This window comes from Drosophila mojavensis, unplaced genomic scaffold, assembly GCF_018153725.1.
Source record: "Drosophila mojavensis isolate 15081-1352.22 unplaced genomic scaffold, ASM1815372v1 contig_16, whole genome shotgun sequence".
Classification (NCBI taxonomy): Eukaryota; Metazoa; Arthropoda; class Insecta; order Diptera; family Drosophilidae; genus Drosophila; species Drosophila mojavensis.
In genome coordinates this window covers 2,715,770-2,734,132 of record NW_025318693.1, presented here as the reverse complement: position 1 = coordinate 2,734,132, position 18,363 = coordinate 2,715,770, and the positions used below count along the sequence as shown (strand labels likewise).

General features: G+C 42.3%; 1 protein-coding gene across 1 annotated transcript; it reads left to right on the top strand.

Moving 5' to 3' along the window:
- Positions 1 to 1,523: 1,523 nt before the first annotated feature.
- On the top strand, positions 1,524 to 17,490 carry LOC6573664. Its single transcript, XM_001999694.4, has 5 exons — positions 1,524 to 2,678; positions 5,471 to 6,117; positions 12,990 to 13,406; positions 13,471 to 16,255; positions 16,321 to 17,490. The coding sequence occupies exons 1-5, from the start codon at positions 2,606 to 2,608 to the stop codon at positions 16,737 to 16,739; spliced, it is 4,341 nt and encodes a 1,446-aa protein (XP_001999730.2). The 5' UTR covers positions 1,524 to 2,605; the 3' UTR covers positions 16,740 to 17,490.
- The last annotated feature ends 873 nt before the right edge of the window (positions 17,491 to 18,363 follow it).

The following is an 18,363-nucleotide window of genomic DNA, read 5'->3' as shown; positions in this document are numbered from 1 at the left end:
AAAGCTTTTCATTCATCAGAAATAATCAGGCGAACAAAGTCTTGTGGCAACTGTGTGTGTGTGAGTGTTTGTGCTTGTGCTTGTGTGTGTTTGTCTATGTGCCATTTTGGTGTAGAGTTTGCGCTGCGCAAATTTCACAATCGTGTTCTATTTCTTGGCCCGCTCTAGTATCAAGCGTCTATTTTGGTTAGCTCGGAGCCCCTGCTGCCAACTTGACGAAACTTTTGCTGCTGCTGCTGCTTCATGCTCGGGCTGCCTTTGTTTCTATTTTTATTTCTATTTCTGTGCGTCTTCAATTGCCTAAAGGGATTCATTCATGAAATTTGACAGTCTGACGCGAGGAAGCAAACAAAGCGATTAAGCTTTTTATTTTAATTGCCCCGAGTTTGGCTATTTTTAGGCCAGCCGCTGCGCGAAACCAAGTGGGCGACTTATGAAACTCAATTTTTATTGATTCTCTTTCACATTTGAATGAGTTACATACCGATTAGCATAGAATAAAACTGTCTGTCACTAATTGACAAACGCGTTTGATTTTATGGCCATGAAACTAATTTAACCATAGACAAGTTTCTTAACTACAATCAATAATAATAATATTTATATATAAAATTTTATTGTAGATATAATTTATAAACATAACTATAACTATAGATAGGTTTTTTAACTACAATATTTTATTTGTTAAATATATAGAAAAATAGCTATAAAGAAGTTTCTTAACTACAGTTAATAATACTATTTATTTTTATTTATATTTTTTAATTTATATATTTTTTATAAAAATATAGAACTGCTTATTTATTTCATTTATATTTTTCTTTAATTTCATTTCTATTTATTTTTTTAATTATTTTTTATTTTCATTATTATTATTATTATTATTTTTTTTTTTTTAATTTTTATTCTCTTTCATATTTGAATGGGTTATATATAGAAGAAACATTTTAGATTGAAATCTCCAATTTATGTAAATGTTACAGGTTAAATCAGTATTTATAATATTATTTTTCTTATATTTTTTTATTAATATATTTCACATATTTATATATTTTATATAATTATCATATGTATCTAAATCACATCATATCTATATTGCATATAGTTTGATCTACGCACATACCTATAATACTAACACAAAATTTTGTTTTCTTTTTATTTTTGCTTGATTTTTAATTTAAATATTTATATTTACTACTATTTATATTTAATTAAATTATATTATTTAGTTTTAGCTAACTGTTTCGTTTAATTTTAGATCATTCATTCGCAATCCCATTAAGAGTCCAATATTCTGTTTACTGTTAGCAATTTAAGGGGATCTTCAATGCGTATCTTTTTGCGATTTTGTTTTCTCTCTTGTTTTTTGTTGCCTTCTTCAGAGAATCACTTTCGCTCTCTGAGAACAGCTGTGGCTGACTGAAGCTTTCGTCAAGTTATTGCCAAAAGCTCGCTGAATGGAATCCACATGGCAACAACATCCTTGAACAAAAGGATATGCGCGTGCTTTTGTGGCCAGTACGCGACGTTAACTCATGGCATACACACACGGCAGCGGCAAGTCCGACCCACACACAGACAGAGACACACACACGATATACATATACACGGACACGCTCACGCTTACGCACACGCAAACGCACACGCGCACACACAGGCGCAGGCAAAAAGAGTTTGTGTTTGGAAATTGAAGCGCCAAGTGCCAGTGGCCTAGAAATAATGTGTGAAAATAAAAGTTGAAATTAATAAATAAGAAAATTCCATGTGCAGCGCTGTCGATGAAAAGTGCAAGTGAAAAGTGCCTAAAGCAGAACCACACACACACACAACCATTGCTGAACACACACACACGCAAACACAGTGAGACCCACACAAAGAAAACATCATATGCCAGAGGCAGGCTGTCGCTTGGCAGGCACATTGACAGCAACAGCAACATAAAGGCAGCAGGAGCAGCAGGAGCAGCAAAAAGCATTTTGTGTATCCTATTTTGTGTGTGAGCGAGCGCGTGTCCAAGTCCGTGTCCGTGTCCTTTGCCACTGCCACAGCAGTAGCGACAAGAAAAGCAGCTAACGGCAGTAGCAGCAGCAGCAGTAGCAACAACAACAACAACAACAGCAACAAAAACAACAGCAGCAACAATAAGGGCAACAGCCAACCGTCGCACAGCAATTACGGCGTGTAGTTGCTATAATGATAGATTTCAAAACAAAATTGAGCAAATTATCGTATAAAACGTGCCCCGGTTGGAAAATCTAAAAATAACACAACGCCAATTCCGAGCCGAAGTCGAAGTCGAAGTGGAAGTGGAAGTGGAAGTCAAAGTCGAAGCCAAAAACCAAGTGCCGTCTGCCCAACTGACTTTAAATTATGCATGCACATTGATTTTCTGAGGCGTCGCCGTCGTCGATGTCGTTTTCGTCTTTACTTTCCTATTCATTGTCGTTAACAACAACAACAACAAAAACAACAACAACAACAGCAGCAACAACATCTACATCAGCAACATCAACATCAACAGCAACAACAGCAACAGGAACAGAGCCTGCCTATATATTGGCAATCTCGTAAAGTCATTTCTCGTCCTGCGTTCAGCCCGCATCGCATGTTATCAACGGAACTGACGTCGACGGCGTTGTGGAATGCGAATTATCAGCGCACCAACGGCCTAACAAAAGGTAAGCACTAACAGCAGCAGCAACAACGGCGACAGCAGCAACAACAACAACCGCTAGTCATTACATTAGGCACAAGCCACAACATATTATGCATACGCATGATGTGCGCGGGCCCTCGGGACGTATGTGTAATATTCGAAATCATTCGGCAAAATGTATACAAAGATGCGCCCAAGATAGCAAGCATATGAAATTTAATGGCTGTTCATTATGTGAAAAAAGTCAAACAAGCTAAATGAAAGCTATTAAAATTACGGTAAATGAGTGCAAACCAAATGTCAATAGCAAGAATAGGCGGGGACTATTTACTTGGACAACTTTGACAACACTTTGACTTTGACAACAAATAGCAAGTACATATAAGTGTATATCTGTTCTTCAACATATAATTTAAAAAATATATAAATAAAGATTTTCATTTTGATATGATGTATAAAGAAATACATATATTTTAAAATTTATACAATATAAATCAATTATATATTTACATATAAATCGAAAATGCATATATATTTATATGTATATATATATGTATAAATATTAATAAAAGGATATACTTCTTCTCTCATCATAACAGGAAGAAAATCTTTATTTATTTGCTGAATTAATTAATAATTATTTAAATTCAAATCAAAGGTGAAAATAAATAAATAAAAGTTTGATGAAGATATTATAAAAAAAATAATAAATTTTATTTATATATATATAAGTATGAATACAATTATAGATTACTCCTCTCATCACAGCAAAAGGCAAGTCTCTATTTCTTTGCTGAATTAATTAATTATAATTAAATTCAAATCAAGCAAACTTTGTTCTGCATTGAGAATGAATTCATAAAGCAGAGCTGAATAATATTTTGCTAGCTGCTATCGATTGATTTGAGTTGCCCAAGTTGTTGGCACAAGTAAACAACAAGTCTTAACAATGGAAATTGTAAATTTGTTATACATTGCCATAAATTTTTATAGTACTTTACTAAATTTAGAATCAAAACATAATTCATGATTCCCCAGTAAAAGTTGAGCTAACTGACCAATGGCTGCTCATTATGGTTATTCAGTTGTCTTAAAGTTTAGCCAGTTAATCCATTACAGAGAGGAGCTGTTCATTAAGTGCGATAATAGTTAAGCTCTTACAAGCTTCAACTTGTGTAATGCGCCCTCAACAACATAATTTGCTTGTTATCAGAGTGCGCTAATTGAGTTGGAGCTCCCGTGTCATAGTTGCCCTTTGTCGCATCGGCAAATTTAATTAGACTGCCATAAAGTACATTCGCAGCTCATTTGCTGCGCTTATTAACACATGCACATGCACTCATTGACACCCTCTCACGCACACCCACACACACACACACACACACACACACTCAGGCGGAGACTCCGTTATGCTTTATTCTTTGTTCTCAGCTGCCAGAGGACTGCGATGCTGCGTCATTGTTGCCATTATATTTGCGTTTAATCTGATTTCAATTATAATTTCATTTAACAGCGCTAATGCGCTTTGGCAGCCACTCGCAGAGGCAGCCGTTGGAGCCACTGTCCCTCCCAAGCGCCCATCCTTCCCTATCTGTGCCTATGCCTGTGACCCTATTTCTCTCATTCTCTCCCGCCCGCTCCCCCTCTCCTGGCGTTTCCTGCCTATTTGCTGTGCCCCTTCTTAAATGCAATTTATTACGCTGACAGCCTCTTGGTAGCTGAGGGCGTTCGAATTTCCATGCATGCGCTTTGGCCAGCGTCAACGGTAACTGGCACCGGAAATACAGTTATAAAATGTCAACAACAATGCAAACTCATGCTAGTTCTACATTTCCGGTATGCAAGTTGCCCAATGACGGCGTTGACAACGCGTTTGCATATGTAAATGTGTGTATGTGTGTGTGTGTGTAAATGTGTGTGTGTGTGGGCTGGCTGACGTTGCTGTAACGATTTTATGACTTGATGTCATGCATTGAGCAACAACAATGCAATAACAGAAGCAATAACAACCACAACACCCACACCCACACACACACACCACAAACACACACACACACACGAATGTGCAATTGTAAATTTGGTTAAGCATGCAATAGGGGCGAAAGTTTTGAGTTTATGGCTCCTATTAAGGGACCCAAATTGCATTAATTATACAAATTGTTGGCACATTATAAATAACCATGCAGTTTTGCATATTTTTAGGCAATACAACAGAAATTTCCGGGAAATTATACAACTTAGCTCTATGTCAATGATTGAAGCGATTTTGATGGATATAATACAAATTATAACAGATTTAGATTCATTAAATTTGAGTGAGCTTTTTGATATTTAAATTCTGCACACTGTTGAATGTGGGCTTGACTGAGTGATTATAGATTAAAGAAATTAATAATTAATATAAAAGAATCAATATATCATCTTATTCCATTCAGCCTGAAGGACTTTTTCTATGCGAAAATTCTTATGTATGAAAAATTTTTAAATAATTTGAAGCAAATAATATTAGAAATCAATTTGATTTTAAATGAATATTTTTGGCTTAATGGCAGTCATATATGTATAACGATAATATATATACATATATCTAAATTAATAACATTTATTAATACTAAAATTTAATCTTAAAAGGTTTTCTTCATATTACTATATAAAATCCTAAATTATATACATTTAAATTGTATACATACATTATATACATTTAAAATCTTAAATAAGGAACATTTATTTTTTCATATTATAAACTTAAAAAAAAAATTCTAGAGAGCAACATCTAATGTACATTTCCTCTATCTGTCTTTTTCTCACGCGCAGATGAGGCTTGCCTGTCGACGACATATGAAAATTGCAGAACAGAAACAGCGACAACAGCAGCAGCAGCAGCAGCAGCAACATCAGCCGCAGCAATGACCAAACAATTGACAACAACAACGGCGACAAATGCAGCGTCTAGCATCACACAAACGGCTAATTTGGCGCCCACGGTGATATCTCCCACAACACCAGGCGCGACAACAACAGCAACTGCAACAACAACAGCAGCGGCAACGGCAACAACAGACGTAGCAGCGCCAGCTGCAGCAGAGACAATAAAGACGCAGACGCAGTGCAGAACAAAGGCCTCCTCAGCAGCATCAGCAGCATCAACAGCATCAGCAGCATCAGCATCGGCGACTGCAACAAAAACAACTTCATCAACAGCATCAAGTGATGCCAGCGGCCGTTCGGCGGCTCTGGAACGTGCCTACGTCCATGATGTGTATGAGCACTGCGAGGAGCCGACGAGGCCGGCGCGACCGCGAGTGGCACAGTTTCTGGGGAACCTGGAGCCGGGCTCGGTGGTCTGCGACGTGGGTTGCGGCAGTGGGCGTTACCTGACCCAATGCAATCCCGCCATATGCACCATTGGCGTCGATCGCTGCTATCGCCTCAGCAAGGTGGCGCACGAGAAGGGAGGCGAGGTGAGTGGGCTGGCCACACTGAATGCCATGCAATTGTAATTGATGTTGGTAAATTACTTTGAAGTGGGTCTTACAACTGTGGGGGGGCGTGTCTGGCTGGATAGATAGATGCACATTTTTGTATTCATGCGAACAATAGTTCATTTGTCCTAGTCTTATCTTTCTCTCTCTCCCACTCTCTATCGCTATCGCTTTATACTGTTGGCATACAATTGACCCATTTTAGCCATGGCCAAGCCATCGCCTTTATTGCAGCGCATAAATTATGCTTATCATTTGAAATTATTTGCACATGTTCCCATGGCTTTAGCGAGCGCTGAGCTGAGCTTTAATGCCCCCATAATTGCAATGGCCAACAATGGAGCCATAAAACGAACAGCGTTTTGGTCATTAGAGAGCAACTAATAAAGTGCAGGCGTCGCTGCAGTCAAGTGCATTCAAATCGATAACAAGTCCAACTGAGAATTGCCAACTGGAGACTCTCTGGCTCCGCTCGACAGCAGGCGGCAATATTTCTTGGCCTGCCTGGCTGCAAAGCTGTGCAAATTTAAATGCTCAAATTTATTGCTTTCCATTCAGTGCTTGACCAAAAGTTTCTGCTACAACATTTTTAATAGAACTACATGTAAGAGTGCAGCACCGACTGCATAATACTCATTCATAGTCCAGAAATAATTGAATGTTGCCTTGCTAAATCTCGAGATGATAATTGAAACTCTTGATGCAGAGCTTGAGTGCTTATTTGTATAGATACATATGTACATACATATATCTAGGTATATATACATCTAGGTTTATTAGTCGCAACTTACGTACATATCTCTGTTCACCCATCGGACAAACTGATGAATGGACAGAAGGACGTACAGATTACAAATATGGATGAAGGAACAGAAATAGAAATAATGCATAAAATCAATATACTCCTTTCTTTTTCTGTGCACGAGTAACGTAAAGGAATATTTTGCAATATGAGGAATACAGTTTTGCTGCAGCTTGAAGGTAGAAATTGAAATGTTTCATGAATTGCAAACTTCTTAATAAGGAATACGGTTAATTTATGCATATATAATATATATGTATATTCGAGAAACCAATTTAAAGTTTTATATAGTACACTGCCAGATGAGTCTAGTTTTACATCATATACCTAAGTACAATTCACTACAGAGCAAGAGTAAACTAGAAGAGCATTTACAAATGCAAATTATAAATAAAGTTCAGCCTTATAGAAAACAAAACAAGTTTTCCCCAAGGCAATTTGTATGAATAATAATGAAACCAATTATTCAGCAAGCTTCTGTAACGTATTATATATGTATACATATATTTGTATGTATGCATATACATATATATATATATATATATATATATATATATATACTACACTTCATTTAGATATTTATGGCATGCCTTTAAAAATGCAACTACTTTGCAGTTAGTTGGTTGCCGTTGAATTAATTTTCATTGTGTTCACTTGTTGTTCAATTTTATTGTTGTTTCTCTTTTCTCTGTTGTTGTTGCTGTTGTTGTTGTGAAGTCCACAACATTTCCGTTTTCTTTATAGCAGCGAACAATAAATTTCGTTCCCCAGCTGCCAGCGCCCAGCGCCCAGCGCCCAGCTCCCAGTTCCCAGCTCCCAGTTCCCAGCTCTTAGCTCCCAGAGGTATGCAATAGTTTTTGCAATAATCTATTACACGCGCTTCGTTTCGCTTGGCTTCGCTTATTTATGGTGCCATTTGCAGGCGAGAAATGCCATTTTCTAAGAAATGCATACTATTCACCGCTCCACAATCATCATGCGAGAGTGTGGGAGGGAGAGGGCGAGGGAGTGCGCCTCTTAGCGCCGCGCCCTAGGCTCTGTCGCAGGCATTTTTCGCATTTAAATTGCATTCGCTGGCATTGCGTGGGGCTTAAAGTTCGCATGTAATAATGGCAAGGACAACAACGAGGACGGAGACGACGTCGCCGTCGCCGTCGCCGTCGCCGTCGCCTAGGGTTACTGTTCAATGGAATTGCAAGCGGCCAGGGTTGCCACCTTGCCGTCTCCTAGCCAAGCGGCAAAGTGCACACAATTTAGTATAAATGCTTTCATTTATTTAATAACCAGTCCCATTGCCATTATCCCCGGACAGGAGAGACGGCGTAATGTGTCCATGATGGTTTGATTGTTGCAATTGTTGAGTCCTTGACATTTCATTGTTATCCATTAGGGACAATTATATTTTTTGTTGGAATTATTATTAAACCTAAAATCGTACGAACAAAATTGCGATTAGTTTTGATTAGATCAGTTAAAGAGCATTGAAAGGTCTGCAACTATATATTCGAAGGTTAATATCTAATTTAAGTGAAATTAGCTTCAATGAAAATGTGTAATTCTGTTTATTAGTAGGTAAAGAGGCAAAGAATAGGTAAGGATCAAGTTACATCCCCACATTGTGGCCAAGATTTGTTTCATAAGTTGCATGTTCTGTATATTTCCGAAACGTTGGTAAAATGAGTGTTCCATAAACTGAAAATATTAGATACTTTAGTTTATCATATATAAAACCACAGTCAGACAGAGACAGCTCTAAGGAATGCATGAACGATCTATAGATTTTTCAGTTAATAACCGAGATTATGGAAAAATAATATATATACGAATTTACCTCTCTATTAGCTGATTCTTGAGTGCGATAAATATAGTAAATTTACCAAAATTTGTGAGCTATAGAAGAGAAGTGCAATTTCTCTTCTCTTCTCTCTCTCTACTCAGCAGATTTATCTGCTTTATAACTTAAGACTGAATGAGTTATTGAAGCCAAATTACATGGAGTATGTCGCATTGTATGCACAGCTCAAAAAATATCTCTAAAACTAATATTATTGAGCTATGCAGATAATTTATGCAATATTAAATGCCCACAAGCGGAATGTTGCTCTCTGCATTTATATAAACGCATTTGAATCGCTGAGCATGCCAAGGGCACTATTTAAATTACAATATGTCGAATTTGTCTTTTTTTGTTGAATGCGGATGGTATGTCATCCGTGTGAGTGTATGTGTGTATGTGTGTTAAATAAACTTAAATGCATAAAATGTAAAAGGCGTAAGCGACTCACGTGACCTGCATACGAATGCAGTTTGATACTTTGATTGCGACTGTTACTGTTGCCATTCTTCCACAAAAAAAAAAAACAAAAACAGAAGAAGAGAAGAAGAAGTGAAAAGCAAGATAAAAACGAAAACTATGTGAAAAACCAATTTAACTTCGACTATATTTACATATATCTGCTGTGCTGTTGCTCTTGCTGCTGCTGCTGCTGGTACAAAAGTTTCAGTCGCTGTCAGGCAACTTTGATTTCAGAGCTCGTGCATGGCCTGATTTACTATAATTTTGTAAAGCAAAAAAAAAAAAAAAAAAACTGCCAAGTGGAGCAGGCTATGCAGCAGGCATTAAGCAAATAACACACACACACACACATACATAGATTCGTGCACGCAGCCTGCACTCATAAATTTTGTTGCTGCCCGAAATGACGCATTGAAAAGGAAAAACAAGAAGGCAGCAAATAAAAAGCCCCAAAACACAAATAAAAAAAGGATGAACTCAGCGAATGCAATGAGATTCGTTGCCAGCTCTTCCTCTTCTTTTTCTTCCTTCGCTGCTTCTATCGCTTTTCAGGCCAAATCTTTGAGCTTTGTGCCCGTCGACTGCTGTCGACCTGCCGCAGCCATCAAGACTTCCACCTGCTCTCTTCGTTTTTATGTGCTCTGTGGTTCGTTTAAGCGCCATTTAAATAAGCTGCTGCCAGCCAAAGCAGGCTAACACAGATGTACACAGATATACATATACACCTGCATATATACAGACTTGAATTTTTCTATATGTATTTGCAATTGTTTTTTTGGTTTCTACTCGCTTTGCTCTGCAGCTTGGCTGTGCTTTGGCCCCCCTATTAGTGTGCAACGTGGCGTATGCGTAACGTGTTTCACCTGACGCTCACAATATTAAGACGGAGCTGCATTGAAAACTTGTCAACATAAATTTCTAAAGCGTAATGTGCACGACCAGTGTGACATTACACACCCACAAAGAGACTGTGTGTATGTATGTGTGTGTGTGTGTGTGTGTGTGTTTGTGAAAAATGGCAACTGCTATAAATACAATTTGTAAAGAGTATGGAGAAATGTCAGCGCGTGCATTCATGACACCGGAACATGTGTTTAAAAAAGAATAAAAATCGAAGAACAGAAAAAACACACACACGCACACACACACACATGGTCTACCCACAGCACTAAAGTCGAAAGCGAATGGGCGGCAGTTTTATGTGCAGCTCCATACAAATGCCAAAGTCGCATAAACAACACCACGCCCACTAGTGGGCAGCGAAATGGACTCGACTTTTTTTATCAATTCTACAGAAATATTTATATGAAGCGAAATATAAAAACGCTAGCGAAAGGATTATTGTGGTTTAATAAAGATTGTTTATCCATATAGATGTAGAATGGTTAAGACTCGATAGATATATAGATATATATATATATATATATATATATATATATATATATATATAGATAGATATAGAGATCGTCTAAATATATAAATTACTTTGCTGCATATATGCTATGCTCTAAGTGTACAGAGGGTGCATTTTAGTTTTCTCTGTGATTTCTGAAACTTTTGCTGTGGCTTTACATAATTTCTATTGCAAGTCAGGTTACAAACTTGACGAACTTTCCATTTTCATGGAAAAATGAGAAACTTTCTTGTCATCCACATAACATTTGGCGTTGCATTTGCACGACCTCAGCTCCTGCAGTTGTCAACTCTGAGAGCAAACACTTTACTTAATTGATATTTTGCTGCTGATGTTCAGCAAAAAATAAGAAAAACGAAAAGAATAAGAAAAAAAGGAATGAGAACGAAAATAAAAGTGTTTTGCCACAAGTTGAGCTGCAACGTCTGTTGCATTGGTCCTTGGATGACATGCCCAAGTACCTGCCTGGTCAGCTGCCGTTGCTGCAGATCCACACAGCGGGACGAGGGGCTGCAGGACTCCCGCTTTGGCTGGTGGGTCAAGGCTGTTGCAGTACCACACACACACACACACACACACACACACAAGAACAGAGCAAAGGATATCTGGCATTATTGCAACGTACAAATTATATTTGAGGCACGTGCAACGCAAGAGGGGCCACATATGCCCAGCCATTGTCCAAATGAATAGATATTTCACACAAATTCACGTAGCCAGGCAGAGGCTGGCAACAGTAATCGCATTGATATTGGTTTGGCAACACGATGCATTAATTCATTCAGTGTAATCGATGCTAGTTTATTTCAAATCGCATTTCATGGAAAATTGCAAATGAATCGTTAAATGATTGAGCTCCTCGTATACGTGCGAGCAAGTCCATTGCATTACGCTCGTCCACCTACGGATTCAATTTGTCCCCGATTTGTTTACTTCCCTTTTGATCAAAGTTAATTGACACTTTGAACACTGTCCGTAACAGGGGAATGAATATAAACGACGTGTATCTATAAAAAATATATATAAAAATAAACAAGCCACACACACACACACACATACACACGCACCTTCACATGCATGCAGTTGAGTAAGGTCAGTTCACTGGGCACACATTTTTTAAACGAACTTTTTCAATTGAAGCGAACAGAAACAAGACCAACTCAATGCAGATGGGCCAACCGACCACTACATGTAAGCATGCGATTGTGTGTGTGTGTGTGAGTCTGTATACACTCGCTCCAGCACTTCAATGGCAAATTGGGTTTACCAACTAGCAATTTTCATGAGGCGAGCGTGTTAACTTTGTTTTCACCCAGCTGAACAGAAATTCAGTTAATTGCAAACTCTTGTTGCCAACCGAAAACTTCCAACTATAATTTCGGCAGCTATGCAAATTGCATTAAAGTATTTTCTATGAAAATCCAAAAATTGTTTTCATTTCATTTCTAATTACCGTCTCTGGCAAACCTGAAACCAGACTCAAACTTTGTTAAGCTCATGTATAAGAAATTTTTAATGCAATCATGGGTAGTTGCTTATTCAGTTCAATTATATTAAATTTGAGTGGGATATATATAGTTAGGTATACTTTATTACTACTTTAGTAATACGAGAAACAACTTTTTGATTTGGTTAACTTGACAACAAATAAATTCATGTCATAAGTCTTAATAAATTTAAATTTTAATCAAATGAGACACCTTTCAAATATTTTTAGCTATTGCTAGGACTATAATTTATTAATTTTAATTTTAATATTACTTTCACATTTTTTATTATTTTTTTTTTTTTTTACCTTTGACTTTATGTTCATTAACGTATACGCGACTCTTTATTTCATCAATCTCTAGCATCAGCTCTCGCATAATATATGCTTGAAGCCGTATTCAGTTAAAATTCCTAACAGTACGACTAACTATAAATGCAAAGCCGTAAAATGCAGCTTGGCCTTTGGAATTTGTTGCATTGCTAGTGTCTCAGAGGTTTTTGGTTTGCGCAACGCAAACGCAACATTCTCAAGTGAAATTAATAAAACGTAACTAAAAGAGAGCAGGAGCAGCAGGAGCAGCGCAGGAATGCCTTTGGTTGGTTACTTAGCCAGCGGTCAGCTTTGCTTAGCTGCAGTTATGCAGCAGGAGGCACTTGCAGTAGGTTGAGGCGTGGGCGTAGTAGGTGGGGCTAGTTGCAAAGGGGATCTATTATAGGAGTGGAGAAGCAGAGAGAGACGGTGTTGGCTTGGCGTCTTGCGTAATTTAATTGGCTGAGAATGCAGTAGCTTTAACTCGTATTTCCCTTGGCACCGAGTTGCTCGAAATTACATTGCGCTCTTTGGCCCACAGGTGGCGCTGTGTGACAATCTGGAGCTGCCGTTTCGCGATGATAGCTTCGATGCGGTGCTCTCGCTGGCCGTAGTGCATCACTTTGCCACCACGGAACGTCGCGTCAGAGCGCTGAGGGAACTGGCCCGCATTCTGCGCGTAGGCGGCCGTGTGGTAATCACTGTGTGGGCGCTGGAGCAGCGCCATCGACGCTTCGAGTCGCAGGATGTGCTGATACCCTGGCAGCCGCCCAAGAATCGCACCTACTCCTACTCGTACTCCGACGAGGAGGAGGACGGAGACTTTCTGCCGCCCTATCATGCATACACGGAGGACTCGACCAATTCCAGTCGCTCGGCCGGCGATGGCGACAGCTCAAGCCTCAGCTCATCCTCGCCCGGCGAGTCCTGCTACAGCTTTGTGCGCCGTGCCATACAAGTGAGTGCAGCCGTTGATCACAGGATGTGCTTAGGCATTACTAATTTGTGGTTTCCATTTGCAGAAATTGGCTGGCGGACGTCGTCATGCTTGGTTCCTGGACTCCTGGACCTCCAAGGACACCAAGAACGACAGCAGCCTGGACTACGAGGATGCCAAGGATCTGCCCATCGAGCTGCGTCGCCTCGAAGACTTTGAGGACTTCCCCGATCCGCCGCTCTCCGCGGGCCTCAAGTCACGCAGCTTGGGCAGCATCCTGCAGCCGCCGCCGCGCCAAATCGTGCGCTCGCGCTCCAGCGTGCCCAGTCTGGGCGGTCCCCTGGTGCCCGTCGAGACGAAAGCCAGCGCCGCAGCCGCCCTGCTGCTCAGCGCGCCCGATGCCCAACTGCCGCTCAACGGCCGGCACTCGCCCACGAGCACCGCCAGCGCGGGCAGCACGCTGAGCCGCCGGCCCAAGCTGATCAAGCAGAAGCAGTCGCTGTGCGAGGACGACATCATGCAGCTGGCAGACGTAGCGCCGGACGCTGAGGCAGCGTTCCACATGGTCAGCAGTTACAATGGCGCCAATGGAGCTGTCACCAGCAGCCTCTGCGCGCGCTCTGGCGCCAATCCAGCGCCAGTCAGCTGTCAACAGCCCAGCAGCTCCGCCTCGGCGACGGCAGCAGCAGCGCCCACAACAGCTGCTGGAGCGGCGCCCAGCTTCCTGCGCAAGCAGAGCTCCCTGAACGAAGAGCTGATGGCGGGCAATCGACTGCGCGAGAAGGAGCGGGTGCGCAAGCGCATACAGAAGCAGACCTCGCTGAACGAGGCCTTCCTCTGCCGCTCGGCGTTGTTCTCCAAGCGGCTGCAGGTCATCCGGGAGGGATTCACCACCAAGATCAAGAGCTCGACGGGCAGCTTGGAGCGCGTGACCAAGACGGGCATCACGAAGCTCATTCAGAACATCAAAATCTCGCCCGCCAGCCAGACGGCGGCTAACCCGCCTGGTAATCCCCAGCAGGCGAACAATAACAACAAGCAGCCTACGACGCCAGCTGCGCAGACCCTGCAGCAGCAGCAGCAGCATCAGCACCACCACCACCACCATCATCATCATCACACGAGCAACGCGGGCAGCCTGTTCCCGGCCCACCTGCTGCTGTCGACGGCGACCACTGGCCCAGTCAGCTACTGCAGCGTCGTGGACTGCAGCGCGCCCAACATCTGCCACTGCAGCGCCTATCAGCAGGACTGCGTGGCCTGTGTGGCCTGCGCCGAGAGCGAGCAGGGCAACGCGCGCCGGCACTCGCGCGAGTCCGGCTCCGACTCGTCCAAGGACAGCAGCCTGCAGTCGGACACGAGCATTGAGTCCGAGGACAGCTTCGCCTCGGTCATTTTCATACCCAAGCCGGAGCAGCATCAGCAGCAGCTCAACTACCAGCAGCAGCATCAGAACTCCAACTCAAGCTCCAGCAACTCGAGCTCCAGCAATGGAGCCCAGGCGGCCTTGGCTGCGGCGTCCAATCCCAACGCAGCCGCCCAGCCCAGCTGTCTGGCGCGTCTGCCGCCCACACATTCCGTGCCAACATCGCCGCTTGTGATGCCCTGCCCGCCGACTCCTGCCCACTCGCCAGCCGCCATTCAGGGCGCGGTCACCTCGCCGCCCCAGTCGACGGCGGCCGTGACGGCAGCGATGGCCATCTTGACGCCCGTCGGCAGGCCAAACCAAGCGCGCTTCAATTTTGACGAGGCGCACATCAAGCAGCAACAACAGGAGCAACCGCAGCAGCAGCAGCAACAGCAGCAGCAACCGCAGCCGCAGCAGCCGCAGCAGCCGCAGCAGCAGCAACAGCAGCAGCAGCAGCAGCCGCAACAGCCACCGATCCCCAAGATCACGAGACAAGCGATACGTGAAATGCCGCCCATACCCAAGTTCCGCAAGCAGCAATCGCTGCAGCTGCAGCGCCAGAACTTTCCCATCGTGCGACGGGCGTCCGGCTCGGGCGCGGCCGGCAGCAGCAGCAGCGCCAGCAAGCTGCTCTCGCTGGAGCTGTTCAATCCGGCCACCGATGATCTGGACAGCGACTCCAGTGAGCCGTCCTCGCCGGACTCCATTGACAGTGTGATCAGCGCGCCACGCTCCGCCCAGCTGCTCTCGGCCCCGAGCACTGGCACCGGTAAGTCCAGCGACGAGTCGGAGCCGGCGCTGGTGCAGCTCATCACGATCAACCAGGAGCAGTACCACAAGGGCGAGCTGCAGATCAACAGTGCCACGCCCAACGAAAACGACATCATACTCAATGCGGACAGCGCTCCGCTGCTGCCCAAGAAGCGCGAGGCTGGCCAGGCACAGGCCCAGCAGCCGCACGACTGCGCCGAGTTCGCGGAGCAGCTGTCGGCGCAGCTGCAGCGCGAGCTGGACGACAAGAGCAATGGAGCAGAGTGTCGCAGCTTGGATAGCATCGGCGACATTGGGGAGTACTTGAGCGGCGCCGGCAGTGCGGGTGGCGGCAGCTCGAGCAGCGGCTCCAAGAAGCGTTCCAATGGCGATCTGAGCGCACTGCGGGACGAGCTGCGCGAGCGACGTCTGATGCTGGCCAATCTGTCGACCCAGCCCAGTCTGCAGCAGTCGCCCATATCGTCGTCCACCTCCTCGCTTTCCTCCCAAACGCGCAGCTTCACCATACACGAGGAGCAGGAGGGCGAGGAGGAGGATGAGGAGAACGAACGCAGCTACACGCTGGGCATCTACGAGCACTGCAAGATCTCCAAGTTCAACTACAAGCGCCATCGCCACTATAATCTCAACCCGGAGACGGCCTACCTGCTCCAGGAGGATGGTGACAGCGACGTCCGCGACGACGAATATCGTGAGTAGACAATGTTCTGTATGTTAGGGACTCTAAGCTATAATCCATTTGGTTTCCCTACGCAGCCATACCGGAGGAGGATGAGGATGCCGAGGCGCTGGAGGCACGCGGCGGCGACCAGCTGGGCGAGGGCATGCACGAGTACGGGCAGCGCAGGCGCAACTTCAGTGCCATCAAATCGGTGACCTCCAGTGCGTCCAGCTCCACGGAAACACCACCTGCGCAGCAGCCCACACAGCAGCAGGCGCTGCAGCAGCGCACCTCTGCCGACTCGCTGGAGCACTCGAACAGCTCAAACACCTCGCTAGACAGCCCCTCCCAGGGTGGCTCCACCACCCATCATCGCTACTACCACGTGTTCCGCGAGGGCGAGCTGGACGCCCTGATCAATCACCATGTGGCCAGTCTGCATATTGTGAGCTCCTACTACGAGCGGGCCAGCTGGTGCGTTGTGGCCGAGAAGGTGCAGGTGTGGACGATCTAAGTTAGTAATCTAAGAGTAAAATAATAATAATAATATTAATTAAAAAAAAAAAAAAAGCTAAAATAATCTATTTATAAACAACAAGTGTAATTGGAAAACCCAAAAAGTCTCTGAAGCCCCCAAAGGAATTGTTAAATTTAGTCTTTATTCATAGTTGAGAGAACGCAAAATTCTAGCACTAAATTTTAAGTATTCGTAACGACTCTTGCTTAGGGCTGCCAGGCCTGCTCAACGGCAGGGCTGCCGCACTGCATTGAAATTGAATTTCAAGTAAACCGTTTAGTTCTTAAGCCAAAATCGAAAGAAACAAAATCGAAACAACGCAAATTACGAATGGGAGAAAAAGTATTGTATCAAAACTAAACAAATTCAACGATATATATATACAAAGATCACTTACAACGACTATCGAATTTCATTTACCATCACGACTTGGGAATGTTTTCTAAATACCATTTGATTTCACACATCCATACATATACGAATAATTACAGTTATAGCGAAAATCTAACTAGGAGTTACTTAAACCGCAAATCAATAGAGAAAATGCAAAAACCATATCTAAGCATCTATATATATACCAAGGCTTTATACACGAAACTTAATGAAAATATTGTCGAAAAACTGAAATCTATCTAGCCACATATACACCTATTAAAATGCAAGTGAAAATCAATACGTAAGTTTTCTAATATCAATAACTGCATTTAACAATACTCAATGCAAAACTAATCAAAAGGGAAAAGCAGCAGAAATATATAGAATCGTATATACATTTTGCAAAGCTCACAATAATAATTGTATAACAATTTCAATAATTTTTTTGTAACTTTCCAACTTTGATATTTACTTAGCACATATTTGTTTCTATTAAAAACAAAAAAGCAAACAATAAATAAAAACATAAACGATTTAAGTGAAACACTTCCCAAACGGCCAACAAACCCGAACATATGAAATATTAAACAAAATATATGTTAATAACTCTTTTTTGTCACCTAAGGCGAAGTTATTTAAAAAATAACGCAAGTTTTCAATATGTATATTTCGACTGTACATGAGATTTTTAGATAGCTAAACTAAACTTTATACCGTACAATATTAGAAAATGAAAAGTTGGATGATTGAATTAGAACGCAACTTCGAGACACTATGAGATCGATTTATAATTACGTATATGCGCTCGATTTGCTGAATATGTATTTACAAAATATTATAGTATATACATAATTAGTATTATGTAACTTGAAAATACGTATTATGTATTTGCACGACCCACACAGAGATAGACACAACAGCTGCAAAAAGTAACATACACTACCAGACAAATTCAATAAATTAAAAACAAAATGGAAAAACAACAATTTGTTAAGCGAAAAAAGATATATTTAATAAACTACAACTACCAATACTTACAAATGAAAAAAATATTTTGCCTTTTTCATTATTTCATAACGTTCTTTTTTAAAGAAAATATCTCACGGGCTTGGCAGCACTTTTACGATTTGGCAGCACTGTTAATATGCAGGTGAGGGCAGCACTACGTCGATAAGTAAACTTATCGAAAATACTCGATTCTTGCAGTGTTCGTAAAGATTGAGTAAATTCATTTAATTTCGCATTA

Bases quoted from the DNA above. Each gene is read 5' to 3' on its own strand.
- LOC6573664 (XM_001999694.4), top strand. From the start codon at position 2,606: ATGTTATCAACGGAACTGACGTCGACGGCGTTGTGGAATGCGAATTAT. The intron at 2,679-5,470 runs GTAAGCACTAAC...TCTCACGCGCAG, and splicing joins CACCAACGGCCTAACAAAAG to ATGAGGCTTGCCTGTCGACG. The intron at 16,256-16,320 runs GTGAGTAGACAA...TTCCCTACGCAG, and splicing joins CGTCCGCGACGACGAATATC to CCATACCGGAGGAGGATGAG.